Raw genomic sequence first — 18,223 nt, 5'->3', positions numbered from 1 at the left:
AAATAATAATTTTCTGCAGCTTTACTTTTTAACTTTCTTCGATTTTTTACGGTGTTTGACTTCAACTTTTTCACCAAAAAATTCTTCAATATCTTCTTCGCGTGGTGTTGGTGCTTGCAAGTTTATTTCCACCTGATGAGTCAGATTTGCTTCCAAAAGTACTCCGTCCATGCTTTTATTACTGTCATTTTCTTGATTGAGGAATTTAAAGCTTTGCGAAACTTCATCAATTTGCTCCAACTTTTCGTCATTCTCTTTACGATTACTTGCATACTTTAGTGCTTCACATTCGCTCATCATCTTACCTTCAATCATTACAATATTAGAACGTTTTTTGTTCGGTCCATGATAAAGCTCAGTCAACATAGCAGGACTTAGATCTTGTACTGAGATTGAGCTTGCTCGACTGTGCTGTGTACTTCCTCGAGATGATGATGAGCTTGTGCTTCCTCTTACTTCTAGTGCATCAATTGATAATTTTCTTTCTGTAATTATTTCAACTGTTTCATCAATAATTTCTGCTATTGCTACTTCCTCTTCTGTCGATGATTTCATTGAAATTCCAACTGGTGATGTGGCAGAAGTAAATGCTCTTTTTGCAAGTTCATGTGCACGTTTCTGATCAGGATTACGTTCATATTCGAGTCTTTCAGCTTCAATCCTTTCTAACTCAAGTCTTTCAGCCTCAACACGTATAGCTTCTATCTTTGCATCCTCAATTTTAATTTCTTCTTCTATCCTATGATCTTCCCGTTTCTGTTCCTGTTTAACTTTTATAAGCCTTATACATTTATTTGTACAACCTCCAACCCATTCAGAAACTAATGCACCAGATGCTATTAGAAATCCAATTGCAAGAAGCAGAAACATTCCTTCAGTATCGGCAAGTGTCAAACCTTTTTCTTCCATACCCGCGATTTTAAGTGTTTTTCCTGTACTAATTTGTAGTAATGATCCAGTGCTTGACCTTAGCATATCCCATCGCACATCATTCATGATCTTAGCTGTTATTCCACTCTGTTGTAGCATCAATATTCCATCATTGATACGAGAACGATACACAGAATTTTCTCTTAATGCAATGGATACGCCAAAAAGTGCAAAACATTGATCGCCTATGTGCAATGCTGAACGACGACCAAGTTTTTCGTCCGTATAATTTGTCTTAATAATGTATTCGAGCTGTGCACGGCTTCCAATAAAAGCATATGGAAACAAAAAGTATGCAGTTGTGACATTGCCTAATCCTTCGTTTAGGTCCCGAACAAATTCTAATTTTTTGAAGAGCCTTGATGTTTCTTTATCAAATGAATTCAAGAACCTGTTTTAAAGGAAATGCAACAATAATTCAGCCTTCATAAATTAAAATTCAGCCTTACCATCTTTCCCATCCACCTCGATCTAAAGTTCCAATACGATAAAATGCACTATTCAATTGTTTGATTGAATCGACAGTTTCAGGGTAAACAGGTAATGTTACAAATGCAATAATACTTCCAGTATAACATGCCGTAATGATGATCGTGAATACCCAATAAACACCTGTGCAAGGAAAATAGATTTAATCATTAATAACTATAATAAAATTGCGTGTAATAGGCAATAAGAAATTTATTTACCAATAAGCATTCGTGTCGATGCTTTTTTTGAATTTGACCAACTCAATTCACCAGTGAAGGTCAATGAGTTTGTGAATGTTCCAAAAACATACCAAAACATATTCTGAATATAAATTAATTATTCAGCAAGTCATATTGGAACTAGAAATAAATATTTAAATTTACCTCAATTTGACCTGGTTTTTCGATAAGATATCTGATTGATAAGGAATCAGAATATGCTAATGGAATTATAGCAAATATATAAGTGATTGTCAAACATAACCAGACAGGCCATTGAAATGGTCCAAGTATAGCTCGATATCTATTTAGAATTACAATTAATATTAAGACATACTTTATTTGCTTATCACATCCTTTACCTTGGCAAAGCTTTTGATGCTAATGTTATAAATGCAGCACAATCGGAGCTATGAGATACTGACATTTCCATGTCCAAGTTTCTATCCGTGGTCACATACAATCCACCAATTCCAATATCGTAAAACCCTTTAGACACAGATTCTGCTACTGCATCTCCAGGTCTAGAAAGAATGAACCTTAATATTTGTAAACTATATTTTATGAGCAACTTGCATACCCAAGAGTAGCTAAGTTCTTTGGTTCACCAACATCAAAAGTAAAGTTCATCATTTTACCAAGTACTTGTAGAATTCGATATTCATATCCATCCCTAAATTAAAACATCAATTAAATACTTAATTACAAACGTCCTTAAAAACTAAACTTTACCAGCTAATCTGTACATTCCCAACACCATCAGTAGACAATTTTTTAAATACAAATGGTGGAAAATCAGCAGCACTAACTGAAAAGCGATGACCCGCAAATCCTTTTGTTAATTTTGTTGGAAATAAATCAACATGCGGTCGTGACAATTTTCCCTTAACCCACGATGTCAATACCAGTGGCTTATTGCTTCCCAAACCATCCGTGTATAAGCGATGTGTATACAGTACATAAGGACGCTCCCGAGTCTTATCAGCTGAATAACTTTCACCGATGACAAGAAGATTTATTATATCACGTGATAGTGGCGATGCTAAAAACTCTTGCAATTTCCATTGCGATGAACGTGGAACAATAATGACTTTATCAGTAATTTGTGGTCCAATAACCCGACGTGTCATTAAAGCATCAGACAAGAACAGAATATAACTTCGACATTTACTATCTTTTGGTATAAGAAAGTGTGGATTATTAAGTGTAAAGTTTATATTCAATTTTCCATGAATAAAAGTTGATGGAAATTCTTGAAATAATCGTTGAAGTACAAAACCGTCAGAATTCTCTACATACTCATCATACAGGATTATAGGAATACATGCACCCAAATATTTGATAATAACTTTACTCATCAATGTCACTAAGGATGTCGTTTGCTGAAATTCTTGAGTTGTCAAATTGAAATTTTTCGACCAAATTTCTTGAACTGATTTTGGCTTGCCACGGAACGTAACATCGCTGCTTCTTCTTTTCCGTGTTTCCTTTGGGAGTGTTACTGTAACTGAATCATTTTCATTCTGAAGATTTTGGTACGGAGAGTAATAAAAGGTTTCAGGTAGTAAATCAGATATGGCATTTTGATGCTGTAATTTAATTTTAATGCTGTCATATGAAATTAATTTTTTGAGTATTAAATCTGATTCTCTATGACTTATAAATGATTCTGATTTATGGATGCATAAAGCAAGGAAAAGTATTGAAATTTTTATAGTCTTTAAATCCATTTTTAAACATTCACTTTTTAGTGTCTCTTCACTTTTTACACTGATTCGACTTAATAAAATCTTGTTAAATTTACTTCCGATTTAGAAATGTCATATCCAGGATTGATACTTATTTTTCACAGGATTCAACTTTTATTGTTCCAATTTTTCACAATTCATTTTTCATATTTTAAGCCATAATCCTTAAAAATTCGAGTTATTAAATTTGATCACTTCCACTTAGAAAAGTCCTTAAGTCTATGAAATTATCTTTTGATCACTTCTACTTTTCACATTTTAACCGATTTGATTGAGCGCAGCACAAAAATTAAATCCAGTAAGGAACATTTCAAGTCTTTTATATCATTCTGAGGAACCTATTTCCAATCATATCAGGTTATTAATAATTTTATTATAAGACAAAGTTCAGGTTGGAAAAATAATGGAATAAATAATGCGTTGAAGCTTTCATCGAAAGCTTTATGAAATAAAAAGACTCTGAGCTGGAAATATTTTGATTTTATTTCAGTAGTTACATTACAATGTAATTAAATCAATGTGGCTGTAATCCAATCTATGTAAGCTGCTACTTGAGCATGTGATACTTTATGAGCATCAAGACATGGTGATCCTGTACGATAATCTGGAGAATATGATGCTATGCCAATAACAGTTAGGTTCATTCCTGCGCTGGATTCAATAAATGAATAGATTGGACCACCATAATCTCCTAAAACAGATGTCAAAGATGCAGTAACATTCAATAAAATAAGCTTCATATTTATTATACCCCTACCATTACACATATTATTATCACGATCTGGCCATTGTGTACAAATTGTCTTAGGATTTGAATTACAGCTTGCAGCTTGAACAACATTAAGTTCTGTACACTGAAGTACTCTTGGCGGACGTGGATAATTGTCTATGGATCCCATTCCACAAGCTCTTACTAATTTATCCACGTACATATCTGCTGTATTATTCGTCTCTAATCTAGCAATTGAAATGGTTCCTTAAAAATAAAATAATTAGATAAAAAATTATGAACAATTCATGATTTGAGAACTTGCTTGCATCTGGTGTCATTGCAGACATTAATTTTATTATAGCAATATCATCAGCATGAGTAGTTGCGTTATAATGTGGATGTATATAAACTTTCAATTTTGAATTAACATATTCTGTAGGTCGATATTGTGGAAAAGTGACATTTACCACTGTAGCAACACCTTCAACTGGACTAGAATATAATTTGGATTTTAATAAGCCATAATATGATTAGCAATAACGGAATTCATGCTATTCTAACTTTTCTTCAAATGAACACGCGATTTAATTACTTACTCAAAAACACATGTTGCAGATGTGAGCACATATTGTGGAGCAATCAAAGTTCCACCACACTTTTGTCCTTGATTCTGAAAAATAATATTCAACACTACATAGTCAAGATTTTCTCCAGGCTTCACATCTTTTCCGGATCCAATTTTAAGAAATGTCGATGGAGATAGACCAAATATTAACGGAACAAAAATTAATAAAACTTTTAGAACTCCTCTACGCAACATTATTTCTCTCTTTTTGATGTTACTCACTAAAAATTCAGTTGACAAATGAAGAAGTGGCTTTGGATTGCATTGATCTTTTATAGGTAAATGTTGTCAATCTAGACACCTACGCACAAAGAACCGTTTGAAGAAAGCAGATCTTCCAAAAATTTAGTATTGTCAGCATAATGTCGTATAACAGTATAACAAATGATTTATGAGTTGGACATGTTTAAAAAGAGAATCTAAAAAAGTAAAGTTTAGCTATTCAGGTCTATATGCGCATCTCAGAGTTAATCACAATTAAACGATAGAAGGTTCACCAAACCAAAGGTATCAAACCTTGATGTACAGTTAATTGTGAAATCCGAACCACTCTAGAGAAAAACAGAGTCTGTAAGACTTAAATTGGATGAAACATTGTGCATAAGGTTTCCCGAAGTCTCAGCTTCAGCAAATTTTCGAATCCAATATTGAGACTGATATTGAGACCGAGACTGAAATCGAGACTGAAACTGAGATCGAGCTTGAGACAAGGATTGAGACCGAGACTGGGATCGAGAAATCTTGAGACCGAGAATGGAGAGTTATGATGTCAGTCTCGAGAACTTTTAATTGAGTAGCACTAAAAACCTCACTAAAACGCTAATTCACTGCCCTAATCACCATTGAATGTGTTTCTAAAAATTTGGTTTGATGAGGTCAGAACCCTAGTTCCACCTCTGGCCAGATAAAAAAAAATCATTTTAAATAAAGTAGTCAACATTTAAATTTTTTTTATCTAAAACTTTTATTATTTATTTAACATTTCTAACTTAAAATTTCACTCACATGTTTTTATTTCTCTATAGTCTACCTTATTCACAATTAATTGTATTTGTATAGAATTTTTATATAAAGCTTTTCCTTAACAAAAAAGTATAAATAAAAAAATTCATTTTAATTTGTTTTTTTTTTTACAAAATATCATTTGATAAATTTACAAAATCACTTTTTTGTCGTCACTTGCTGTATGTATGTATGTATGGTAAATGTATTTTGAACGCAAAAGAAGAAACAAAATTGTTGGAAATAACAATATGTTTTAAGAAGAAAAATAAGCAAAAGTGACGATGAAATGCATTTTTTGACTATGAATTCAATATGCTTCACTTTCAGACGTCTGAATCTACCCATTCAATCGTAGCTTCTTTTACATATGAGCTATATATTGATTCTAGAGTTGGGAACCTTTATGCTGATTGCAAAATTTATTTTCATAAGGTGCAGAAATGTCAAAATATTTTTCAATTTAAATAAAAATTGAATTTAAACTTAAAGTGACTTTCCTTGCTGAATTTTCAGCTTTTAAATTAAATAAAATTGATATGCAAGCAGAAAGTTACCATCTCTAAGTTCATTTAGCACCACAAACATATAAAATTGATAAAAAAAATGTTGAATGGTATAAAGCTAGAATATATACAGTAAGATACATGTCATAGAGTTTTAAGAAGGAGGAGAACATGGGGCATATATATTGAATTTCTTCTTCTTACTTGAAAATCACATTTCTTTCAATTTTCTCGACGACTTCTTCGATGCTTGATATTGAATTGTAGAGTGATGTTAATAAAATTATTCTTTTACCACTTTGTACGTCAACCTCAACCACACTCCACTTTTGAAGTAATTTAAGACAATTTCTAATTGAATCAGTCGATATTGCCTCACCGTATGTGATTTTGCCATCGTTGTACTTTTCGGTTATGCGATTTATGCATAATTTAATGAAATCACTTTCGAGTATATGTCCTTTCTCAAAGACATCTAGAAGGCACTCTGTGGTAGTCCAATATGTGATATTAAGTGCTGCCATAGATGATAATAATGTTTCGGATAATTTAATGTTTAGTTCATATTCATCTGAGCCTTTAAGTTTTGTCAATGAGCCAAGCTTGCACAGACGTTCGACAGCTAATTGAATTTGATCGTTGATATCCTGACATGGCTTGTGAAATATAAATTCACTACGGAGAACATCACAATAGAGTAAAGTTGAGTCTATGATATCATTCATTGTTAAACTTGAACAATTATTCTCTTTTAGTTCAGCTGCGATACCTGTTAAAACTGCAGCATCTAAAGCAATATGTGGTGCAAATGTTTGTGAATAATAAAATGTCTCTACGACATTTGGAATTGACAATACTGGTGCAATAAAAATGTTACCGTTTACATCAACTTTACGTTCAATCATGTCAGTACCAAGCAATTCAACGGCAGTCATTATCACATTTTCTGATGGCTCATCAAATCCAAAATCGCGTTTTCCTTCAAATTGCTCTCGAATTTCATCTAACGAGCGTACGAGATCTTTTAATGATGCACCTTTTCGATATTTATTCAACAGAAGAAATGAGAGAGCATTTGTAGACATAATTGACATAGCCGTGCAACTATCATAAACAACATGACGTCCTATATTGTCTACAAGTGCTCTATGTTTATCGGTAAATTCCATTTCGCCGTACACTGATGTCATTGATGGTTTTGATATTAATCGTCTCACAGATGGAACTGGACGTGGAACTGATGCTTTACGTTCCTTAAACGATTTAACGAGTTCTCGTAGTGAAAATGGCTCATTAAAATCGATTCTCATAAGACCGTATTTACGGTTAAGAACTTTCCAGATTGAAGCAATTGCTTTCGTAAATGATTCCTTCTTTTTTGGTATTCCCAATTGCTCACGAACAAAACTGCCATCAACAAGTTTTTCGTAATTTACCGAAACTGGTACGAGAAGGGCATCATCAATGAGGCCATCAACAAATGCGTCCACAATTACTGATAATATGCCACCCTATAAAAATAAATATGGAAAGAGAAATTTCGAATGAAAAATTTAGAAATAAAGTTTTTTTGCAGCCACTCAGTAGTCACAAGATGAAAAGGAAATGAAATGAATAAAAAGTCTTTGAATCGTCATGGGATGTGGAAAAAAGGGTCAGTAAAAAATGGATAATACGATTTGAGAATTTTGAATGTCTTGGCTATGATGTAATCTGAAAACCTTTCGTATTATCTGATATCTATGTTGGATAGTTGAGTCAAGTAATAAAATTTGTGTATTGGAAATAGCCGAAAAGTTTAATGACATTTAGCCGAGCGACACAAATAAAGAAAGCTTCACCAAAGCTCCATATTAGCACGAAATGGAAGTCCTATCGCTGCCACACTCAAGCTGCTTCAATTTGGTGTCAATGAAAGAGCTTTAAAAAGCTCTGTGACTTAGCCATGTTCATTTGTGTCGCTCAGGATATCAGGACTTTGACTGCTCTTACGTTCTTCTTCAAGTGCTTTATAATGATTACTTTATGCCATTTTATTGAATTGCTCGAGACGACAAAATGAGCATCAAGACAATCGAATCAGCATATTAAATGATAAGAATGACATTCAGAACTTTACAATATCAAATAAGCCAATTTCGAAAAGGAAAACACGAAAAGTTTTCCATAAAAGAACTTTTAACCCCAATTTCAGTTCATTTTTCTTTTGCTGCTGTATTTGAATAAAAACAAACCTTTGGCAAGCCCGGTTTTCCAGTTCTCGTTCGTCCTCCTTCGATAAAGAATTCAATATTATGACCTGCACTTATACTCTCTTCCATATATGTCTGCAATAATCCACGATAAATGTAATCTTTCTTTCCATCATCACCGTCAATTTTTCGTCTGATATAAAAAGCTCCTAAGCCCCTGAGTAGAAAGCTATTGATGATGAAGCAAATTGAGAGAAATTTTTATTATTATTGAAATAAAAAGATGCAATTTTAATGCACACAGCAGTCAACTCACCCAAAGACGGGTATATTGAGGTTCTCGCCAGCACACACTTGAGGGCACTGAATATCGTTATTAAGTAGAATGAATGTCACAAGAATGTAATCCAAATGACTTCGATGTAATGGCAAGAAGACTAATGGCGTATTTGGTAATTTCTTTTGTGCAACCTTAAGCATTTCTATTTGTGCTGGATGTGCAACGACGCCAGATAAGAACCATGGTAATAGTTTATAAAGCACGTACGATGTAAGTCTCAGAAGTCCATCTGATAAAGTATGTCGCATGTCACAAAGAAGTTTATATGCTCTCTTCTTAGATTTATCAAGCATTTTCTCATAATAAATATCTTCCATTTCAAATGATACATCACTTTCACGTACGGCATCTTTTGCAACTCTTTCAATTTCATGCTGAACACGCTTGTGATTAAAGACACTTTCAAAAATTGGCTTGTATTTGTATTTTTTGACGCGAAGATTTTGTGCTATATGTGGAAAATATGTACCCCAATCGTACTTATTTGTACGTGGCGCATGTTGAGTCACCTTTAAAATATCGACGGGTTTTCGTGCACGATCAAATGGATTTATTTGCGATTCCTGTAATTAAAATGTGTAGAACAGAAATAAAAGTTATGAATTTTTGCTCATTTTGATGTTCAATGATTTTGTAATATTTTATGCAGAGTTGTTGCTGTGGACATGGACGTGAATATTTCTAAAAATGTTGATTACTTGCGACCATCAACTCTGAATTTTTCATATTTCAATGAATCGACAAAAAAAAGTGGAAACGAAATCGAAGAGAGGAAAATTTTAATTAAAAACCGTGCACATCTGTACATCACAGAATGTCACTGAGAACATTGGAACAATGGTTTTTACCTGATGCATGTTAGTTTGTAAATGAAAATTCGAACAGAAAAAGGTAGCGTAAAAGAAATTCATATTCATATATGGATAAAAACAGCATAGAATCAACATTTATAGGCCAAAAATAATCAAAAAAGTCATGCACATATTTTTATGGATGTTGATGATTTTAGTAAATAATTCTGAAAACCTGAATAAATATTTATTTTACCAATAGCATGTGCATGCAAATGAATATTTAGAATTTTATGGGATGATCCAAAAATTATTGAGGATAGCCATTTTTCTCTTAAAATGATGACTAATCAGGATGTTCAGAATATGAAAAATCCAATTGAAAAATTTTTAAGGCATCTGTTGATTTTTTTCCACAAAGCCTATTATACTTTTTCCTTTTGGATCTACTTCTACCTCAATTCATCATTCTATCCCAAAATCAGCACATTTTTCGTTGCCTTAACACAGTGGAGGACAACCTTTTATTATTCGCGGCATATCATGGATACATGGTTCAGTGTGCCACAGCATAAAGATTCCCCACCACTGTCTTAACATATGAATCGCCTCAATTCACTTCTATTCAATAACCCACAAAAAAGGAGAAAATTTAAAAAATTCACATCACTTTCCATACACAAAAGAAGAAACTTCTTTGAATATTTTACAATTCACAAAACAAAGAAGAAGAAGGAATAAAGTACAGTAAAAAGGAATGTCAAGTATGTTTCACACATCCCAAGATCCATCAATTATGTAAAAACTTTCATTCTCTTCTCAGCATAAAACGAAGCTTATTCAACAGCATACAACCTGTCTTTATTCATTCGGTTCAGTTGATTGAACGCATGAATAGAATATTATATGCACATACGTACAAGTGTCGATATAAAATATTGAAATCACTCTCTTATTCCGAAAAAAGAATGGATGTAGTCTCAAAAAATAAGACACAAAAAGAAAAATTTTACCGGTATATACCATGCCTTACTTAATATTGTAGCAGAAACATGAACTTGAATGAGTCAATTTTTGTTTTTTATTATTCACATCACATGTCTTTGAAGATATACAATTTTAGGCACACAAGCAGCACACCGTATGTGTGTTGATAAAATAAATATTATGTAAGTACGTTTAGGATAGTAGCAACATAAATAAGGTATAAATATATGAAGGTGAGGTTATCTACAAGATTTTTCAATCTCAAGAAGGAAATGACTGATGAAGCATAGAGGAAAATTGATGAGATTGCACATACAGCACATGGTATGAGAAGGTAAAGAGTTGAAGGGTTGGCAAATTTTTTTGACATTTCTAAGACGAGATGAGAATAATTGATGGGATTGTGGAAGATAGGAAATTTTTTCATGGTCAATATTGTTAGTGTTGCTGTAGAATTTGAGGAAGAGACAATAGATAAAGGTTAAATGGAGGTTAGGAATTGTGAAAATATAAATGCAAGAACTGATCCTTAATTTTCAAATTTAATATTGTAAATTGACATCCATAAATCTTAATAAAAATCAATTCACGTCCAGTCAACATCCTTAATGATACCCTTAAATTCAAAAACTATATATGACAACTTACACGATCTGTGCTCTTAGAGCAATCTCGACAAATGAGACTGTCGATTGTTAAAAGTGAATCGTCATCATTGCTGTCTTCATATCCATTCTGTTCGAAAAAGGTTGATAAAAAGTCAAAAATTAGTCATTGAACTGGAAAAAGGGATAAATTAATTAATGACACAACTTACTTGCTCTGCATCCTTTAATGTTGTTTCACTTCTGTTATATTTTATGTGCTCATTATTAAATCTGTTAATTGATGTTTTCTCTTTCATTATATCATTATTGTTGTCGTTCTGTCTGCTCACATCCTCCGATACAAGATAGCTGTATGCGTCATGGAATCTCGTCGTCAAAATATCAATCATTGTGCTTGTGCTGTTTATCGTATGCAAAAAAAAAGAAGTAAACAAATTCTTAATGTCTTTATTCATATCAAGTGTAGCTTAATATAAGGTCAAAATGCGAATGAATAATTTCTTAAAGATTTGCAATTTGTATCACGTAATGTTCAATAGTAAATCAAGGTCTATGTCAATGAGCTTTTGTTTGTTGATTAAATTGAATAAAATATAAATTGCTGACTCAAAAATTAATATGTGGAAGTTTAAATGCAGTTTAACTGGAAAATATTGTAAATATACCGAATGACTCAAATGAAGAAGGTTCTGAATCGGAGATTTTAAGGTTCCGTCAACGATTTTCTATTTCTACAAAATGGAATTTGTCTTTATTTGATAGTTAGGCCTATGTGCCAGTTAGATGTCAAAACTGAGAAATTGTACAGGCTTTGTGATGGAGCTAGCTATTGAGTCAGATGCAAAGCATTTTGTAGCAACCTAGGCTCCTGGTCGAAGCGTGATTCCAGTAAGTAAGTAAGACTGGCAGCGTCACTTAGAATCGTCCACTGCCATATGATGTGAAGGAGTAATTTAAACCCCGTACAAGGTTACATACTTTCAAGCATTATCTTTAAATAGGCAATAGTTTTTGTTTATGCCTAGACATGCCTTTAACTAGCCAGTGTCTTTTTTGGTCAATGAGGAGGCATGTCTATACGTAGATATTCCGAAGACAAGCCTAGACTAGAGGGACAAAAACTCGCATAGTACAACTAGGCATCATTCTTAAAGCATCTATCTGGCAACTCAACTTTTAAAATGTCTTAATTGTGATAAGAAAGAAGTAAACCCAAATGTCCCATTTAGAATGACGTCATTTGCGATAAACCACTTAGAATTGACGTAAAAGATTTAAAGTTCAATAAAACAATGCCTATAAATTTGATGAGATAACAATTTGCATTTTAATTCTAAATACATGAGAATTTTTGTCCTACATTTAAACAAATTTAGTCTTATCGTCACTTAATGCATCAAGCTAATTAAACGGGAATCGACTTTATTGATTAGAACTATAAAAATAACACGAGTTTCAGAGTAATTTGCTGTAGCTAGCGATAGCAATAGAAAATAGAATAGTGAGAATAATGACATAAAGCAACTTCAATCGGGTCAACAAGAGAATTGACGTCACTGTCGATTAGCACGAGTAGAAGTGCATTAGCATGGTAGAACAAAATAAGGAACATCATGGAGTTCATATGAACTTAACAAAAGCTCGAAAAGTAATTTTCCCTGGCCTGATAAGAAAAGTTCTTATTATCAAAAAGTCATAAATCTCTGTAAATGCCAGCTAGTCTAGTTAACACGTATATTACAATCCTAAATTTCGAGTATTTCGCTATTTGTGTGCAAATATTTTTGTTAATAAATATAGAAAAAATATCAACAGCTGATTATAAATACGCGTGTACTATGTCAGCTGTTATCTTCGATAGGAATGAAATATTATTGGTAAATATTAAAAACCTCTTAGGATTATTAGTGACTTGAGCTGTTTTTCAATGATAAGAAGGAAATGATGTTGATAACGAAAATCTCTGCCGATATAATGACATTGTTGCATTATTGAAGTGGATCTGCAGAAGCTCCAATTACTATAGTTGTTGAATCCGACTTTGTAGATGGTAAAAGAGCTCGTGGATGGCCAAAGAACTCTTGAGAGGAAGATGTCGTTAGAGACAGTATTGCACTTGGTATTGGAACTTGGCTGGCGGAATCCTAGTCAGTTTTTGGCGTCATCTGAGGGAGGCCATGAATCACAATTGATTTGTACAGCCAGCGAAGTAAGTAAGTTTGGAATATTAATCCAGTCTAAATAATTGGTAACTCTTGGTTACTTACTTACTGATTCATGGCCTCCCTTAGACATCCAATAAAGCTGGCTTTATCGCTGACTTACGTCTGCCAATTACCGATACCAAATACAATACTATTTTTGGCAATTCAAGACTTTACTTTCCACAAAGAAATTTACATTTATAATCCCAAAAGCTCATGTCCTTCGAAGCAAGTCCACTAAATATAATCTTATCTTATAATTCTTAGAGCTTATCAGACAACAGGCGATGAACATTACTTACATCGAAAAAATGCTATCAGTTGTTTTTATCTACTAATTCCACCCTAATCTTCTTTTCCAAAAATAAGGATTTTAGATTATCTTTGCCCATACAAAATACTTGATAAATGTTTTCATTAAGCCACCTGTTCTGTTCTGTTTAAAAGTTTATTGTTTCTAAGTTTTTTGATAAAATTGTTTGTAACCCCACACGATGATTTTCATTTTTGATGGAATTTATATCATACACATAGACGTGTGTTGTCTTGGAAGTAAAGTGCAAAGTCCTTTAAAGCCATGCTGAATTGTTTATTAGCATCTTAGCAACAACATGATTATAAGCATAATTCTCAAAATAATCTAGGTCAATTTTAAATGAGATCATCAAACTTTTTCGTCTGTTGCTCATCAAAATTTGCATTTTATGCAATTTCCATATTTGCAGAACGCCGAAAGTTATTGACCCTTTTTAAAATTCATCGGAATTATCACTGATATTCTTCAAGGCCGTTGTAAGTTCAAGAGCGTTCATGCACTCATAAAAACAAGACTCAAAATTGATTCCATTCACACAGCAGCAAGTACAAATATATCAAAATTCCTTTATCAAATGACGTTCCTAGATATTTTTCTTTATCATAAATGTAGGATTTCATTAAGTCTCAAAAATCACAGAACTTCAATAAGCCAACAAGTGCAAAGTACAGACATAATGATTTTTCTGAAATTGAGTGGAAAAATTCCTCGTTTCCCAAAAAAAAGACTCAATTCACATGCAAATTTTCATTTTGAATGCAGCCTTTGGGGTTTCACACTTGCATTTCCTATCCATGTGCAATAAATGTCGATGATCAATCAATCGAATAATTGAATGAAAATGAACATACAGTGGGTGGCTATTGATATGTTGAATGGCAATTGCTGTTGCCAATACAACCTTTTTGTGTAATTAATGACGATTATTGAATGTCGATAATTTAGAATTCTGAACAAATAAAAAAAGCCTTTGAGAATTATTTTAAATTCATGACTACTCAATTAAATTTAATTTCCTATGAAATTTTAGTGGACTTTTTCGGCTACAACTCTTTTGAGAGAGATCTAGAGCATTTTGTTAATGAGTTAATTTGCCTGAGTGCATTAAATATAGGTTAATGAGGAATTTAATGCTTAAATTTTGATGCTCATGTTCAACATATTGCGCAGATGTGTAATTTGGACAGAATATGTATTGCATAGCTAAGCTGATTGAAAATTCAGTTTTAATCGAATTTGTAGTAGTTTTTTCTTTTTCCTGAGCAACACAAATGAAAGACGCTCTGCAATGGACCCGAATAGCACAAATTGTTAAGTCGATCAAAAACCCAGCCTCTGGCAAGAAGGACTCTAACTTGAAATCGGATTCGATTTAAATACGGCATGAGGCGTGAGTCACGTCGGCCGGTCGCCAGATTTTGGATCAATTGTCCCCTAGCATCCAAAGTGCGTGCTCTCAAGAGCAGAGTTAGTTGAGACCACGCTCATCAGCATGATCATCTGGCGTATTTAAGTAGAGCAAGCTCTAGAAAATATGCTTATTGTCTCTTAATGTTATTGTAAGCCACCTCCATTTAGCAGCCATATGGAAACCAACAATCCCTTAAAAAATCTGTAGCGGAGCTTTCTTTGTTTGTATCACTCGGGCTTAGCAACAAAATGTCATAAATTTTACATGTTATCATGACGCTAATTCAAACTTTTTTTGAACTATATTTTTCAAGGTTACACACTTATTTCATCTATGTTATTCCAAAAAATTATTATCTTGAAAATTTTCAAACATTAAAATAGTCTAAAAGCTGTTTAAATCCACAACAAATGTTTTCTAGACCAAATAGTATAGAAAATATGTAGCAACAATTTGAGCTTCTCATTCAATGATATCTTAAATATTACTTCCTCTTAAAGGTTCAATAAAACGAATTTTACGTGAAAAATAATTTATATTTCCATGGATAGACTCCACGAGCACCTCAAGGCTAATGAATTCATTGAAAATAATTTAATTCTTGAGGTCAAGTTTTGTTTTCTTTTTAGTTCCATCGAGCTGTTTAATATTTTTTGCACAATGTCAAACAGAAATGCCGAAATAAACAATGAAAAGTTTCTACCGGCTTTTTATTTGTAGCATTAAAAGAATCACTTCCAATGTAAAACGAAGAAGAAGTGGCATCCGATCATACGATTGAAAATTAAATTTTTCTCTCACGAGAGAATCCTCATATTAGATAACAGTGTATTTACTTATTTATAGAGATCAAAGAGAAATTTAAAGAGAGAGAATTTCATGTGGTGTGATCATTCCAGTCGCGTGTATAATAATAACAAATGATAACCTAAAATGCTCTCAAATTGAAACAAATTTTTAACAAAATCACGTTTTGCTATGCGACTGCACTTTGTTAATGTTTTATTAAATTTAATTAAGACCTTAGCCGGGCACTGATGTGTAAACTATTTCATATGTCTCAGTGGTTTTAGTTGTAACTGATGCAGAAAGAACTTTCAGGTTGAACTTATAATTATTTGCAAAATTCTTTGTTTGATATTCAAAATCAGTGCTGGGCAACCTTTTACTTTTTGTGGCACATCTTGGTGGTAAGAATCAACCAAAACTGCACACACAATACGATTCATGGCATTTCAAAAAATGTTCACGACACACTAGTGTGCCACGGCACAAAGGTTGACCAGCACTGATGTAAACTGTCAATCAGTAATTTTCAAAGTCTAATTAAAGAAGAGGTCGGAATCGATCTAAGTTTGGTCCAGTAAACTATAAACCAATTAAAATTTGCATGGAATTTTATTCTGTTGTTACTTTTGAAGTATAACATTTCATACAGTGATTAAATTTTCGGACATTTATCTCAAGATTTCATCGATGCATCGATGCTGAATTGCTAGTTCTTTAAATTAATTAATACATTCAATTTCCTGTATCAGAATTAAGTCAGTTCCGAATTCAAATTAATTTATTAATTAATCATATCTGTTAACCTCTCTAAAATCATTGCATTTCGTAATGAAACTTGAAATAAAAATTGAAAAAAGTACGAGAGCATTGAACTCAATAAATAAATGCACATTCTCATATTGGTCTCATTATCTCCTTTCGTCCTCGAATCATTTGTAAATCAATCGCACGGTTATCAGAAGAGGAAATGATCACTCAGCTATTGTCGCAGCTTTTCACTTTGTTTATATTTTCTCAAGAACTTTTTTTTCATTCACGGGAAATTTCAATTGCACTTAAAGCTGTGGGAATCTTTAATTCTACTAAGTATCTTATTTTGAGACGAAAAAAACTTAAAATGCACTTTTATTTTCATGATATTATTCAAGCTTATGATTCAAGCTGGTTGAATTGAAAAAAAAAGCAATGACACTTGACATGATCTTTACATCAATAAGAGCAAGTGAGTTGATTCTATATTTCTTTTTGAAAAATCTACAAAGTACTTTATGCATTTCATATTCTCAGAAGTAAGAATCACTTAATTGGAAATTTGCATAATCGACAATGTCAAGTTGAGAGAAGTTGTAAGAATCTAAAATCATCAAAAATTTAGCTTTTTGCGTTTTAGTTATTCCTGAATTTTTAATTAAAAGCTTTTCCACTTGATAGCATGTACAATAATTCATTTTAAGAATTTATTGCATTTTTGCACGATTTAGACTTTAAACATTTTTAAAGTTTGTGATGAAACAAGTCGTGAGGTTTGTAAGTCAATTAAGGTTTTGAATAGTTGAATCTTGAGAGGATGACTGCTTAAAAGTTCTCATAAGAAACGCATGACTTAGAATAATCTTAGAATCTTATTAGGAGAGTATTTTATGGAATAGGCTGAATCTAATAAGACTTTAGAATTCTATATCCAGAACTGATCAGGAGCATTCTCACAAAATGAACATGCTCTATCATCTAGGTGAATATGTCTATTAGGGTATGCGATGAAGAGTCATAATGACCTGCAGTTGGACAGCACTTTTCCATTAAATATCGCTTAACAATCCATCACCATTTAAACACTGACTAACTGTTTCAATTAGTCTCAATTCAGTTACTTCCATATTTAAACTAGCATATATTTCTGAAGGTTGTAGTAATAACACTGAACTTACCGATTCTTGCCAATAAAGTAGCTAAAAATGCACACAAGAACAAAAAATTCTAAAAGCCCAATCATTTTGCCTTCTTTTTTGTGACTATTTTGATGCTTTTTAGTTTTTAGTTTCTTGTCTTAACTAGACATTTGATCAATTCAATCAAATAAATAAAATACGATATACTCGCGAGATCTCACGTTTCTTACAGTGTGCAAAAGAAATATTTTATTTATTTTTAACTTTTCATTCACTTTCGTTTTAAATTTTTAAAATTTTTATTTTATTTTTAAAGTTCTGTAATTCTCTTTTTTTTCGTAAGGCACACTTTGTGTACTCTTCTCACCAAATTTTTTTTTTCTCTTTTTTTTATTATTTAAACTTTATTTTTTGTTCTTTTCTTTGCGACTTCTTCGCTCGCTAATCAATTAAGAAATGAATTGAATTTGCGCCTAGCTCGTCT

At 32.5% G+C, this 18,223-nt stretch overlaps 2 protein-coding genes across 2 annotated transcripts; both read right to left on the bottom strand.

The window, feature by feature from the left end:
- Nucleotides 1-21: 21 nt before the first annotated feature.
- Nucleotides 22-4,899, bottom strand: Ir21a (Ionotropic receptor 21a). The gene is made up of 11 exons (XM_070641883.1): nt 4,676-4,899; nt 4,402-4,571; nt 4,125-4,343; nt 2,352-3,288; nt 2,200-2,292; nt 1,982-2,143; nt 1,785-1,923; nt 1,620-1,722; nt 1,380-1,542; nt 691-1,321; nt 22-618 (listed from the first exon to the last, which is right to left on the bottom strand). Exons 1-11 carry the CDS (start codon nt 4,897-4,899, stop codon nt 22-24), a joined length of 3,438 nt encoding a protein of 1,145 aa, XP_070497984.1.
- Nucleotides 4,900-5,708: 809 nt separating this feature from the next.
- LOC139091742 (glycerol-3-phosphate acyltransferase 1, mitochondrial-like) lies at nt 5,709-18,223 on the bottom strand. Its single transcript, XM_070641908.1, has 6 exons — nt 17,779-18,223; nt 11,340-11,529; nt 11,171-11,257; nt 8,721-9,307; nt 8,447-8,633; nt 5,709-7,723 (listed from the first exon to the last, which is right to left on the bottom strand). The coding sequence occupies exons 1-6, from the start codon at nt 17,841-17,843 to the stop codon at nt 6,413-6,415; spliced, it is 2,427 nt and encodes an 808-aa protein (XP_070498009.1). The 5' UTR covers nt 17,844-18,223; the 3' UTR covers nt 5,709-6,412.

The sequence above is a fragment of the Chironomus tepperi genome, unplaced genomic scaffold (genome assembly GCF_022539635.2).
Source record: "Chironomus tepperi strain 1889 unplaced genomic scaffold, CSIRO-AGI_Ctep_v1 contig_260, whole genome shotgun sequence".
Lineage (NCBI taxonomy): Eukaryota > Metazoa > Arthropoda > Insecta > Diptera > Chironomidae > Chironomus > Chironomus tepperi.
The sequence above is the reverse complement of the archived record's forward strand: the minus strand, read 5'-3'. Positions and strand labels throughout refer to the sequence as shown.

What these genes read in the sequence shown, in the direction of transcription:
- Ir21a (XM_070641883.1), bottom strand. Translation starts at nt 4,899, where the DNA reads ATGTTGCGTAGAGGAGTTCTAAAAGTTTTATTAATTTTTGTTCCGTTA. An exon ending in GCATCAAAAGCTTTGCCAAG is followed by an intron (nt 1,924 to 1,981) that starts GTAAAGGATGTG and finishes AATTCTAAATAG; the next exon opens with ATATCGAGCTATACTTGGAC. An exon ending in ATCGACACGAATGCTTATTG is followed by an intron (nt 1,543 to 1,619) that starts GTAAATAAATTT and finishes TTCCTTGCACAG; the next exon opens with GTGTTTATTGGGTATTCACG.
- LOC139091742 (XM_070641908.1), bottom strand. Translation starts at nt 17,843, where the DNA reads ATGATTGGGCTTTTAGAATTTTTTGTTCTTGTGTGCATTTTTAGCTAC. An exon ending in CATTAAAGGATGCAGAGCAA is followed by an intron (nt 11,258 to 11,339) that starts GTAAGTTGTGTC and finishes TTTTTCGAACAG; the next exon opens with AATGGATATGAAGACAGCAA. An exon ending in GAAAACCGGGCTTGCCAAAG is followed by an intron (nt 7,724 to 8,446) that starts GTTTGTTTTTAT and finishes TTATTTTTATAG; the next exon opens with GGTGGCATATTATCAGTAAT.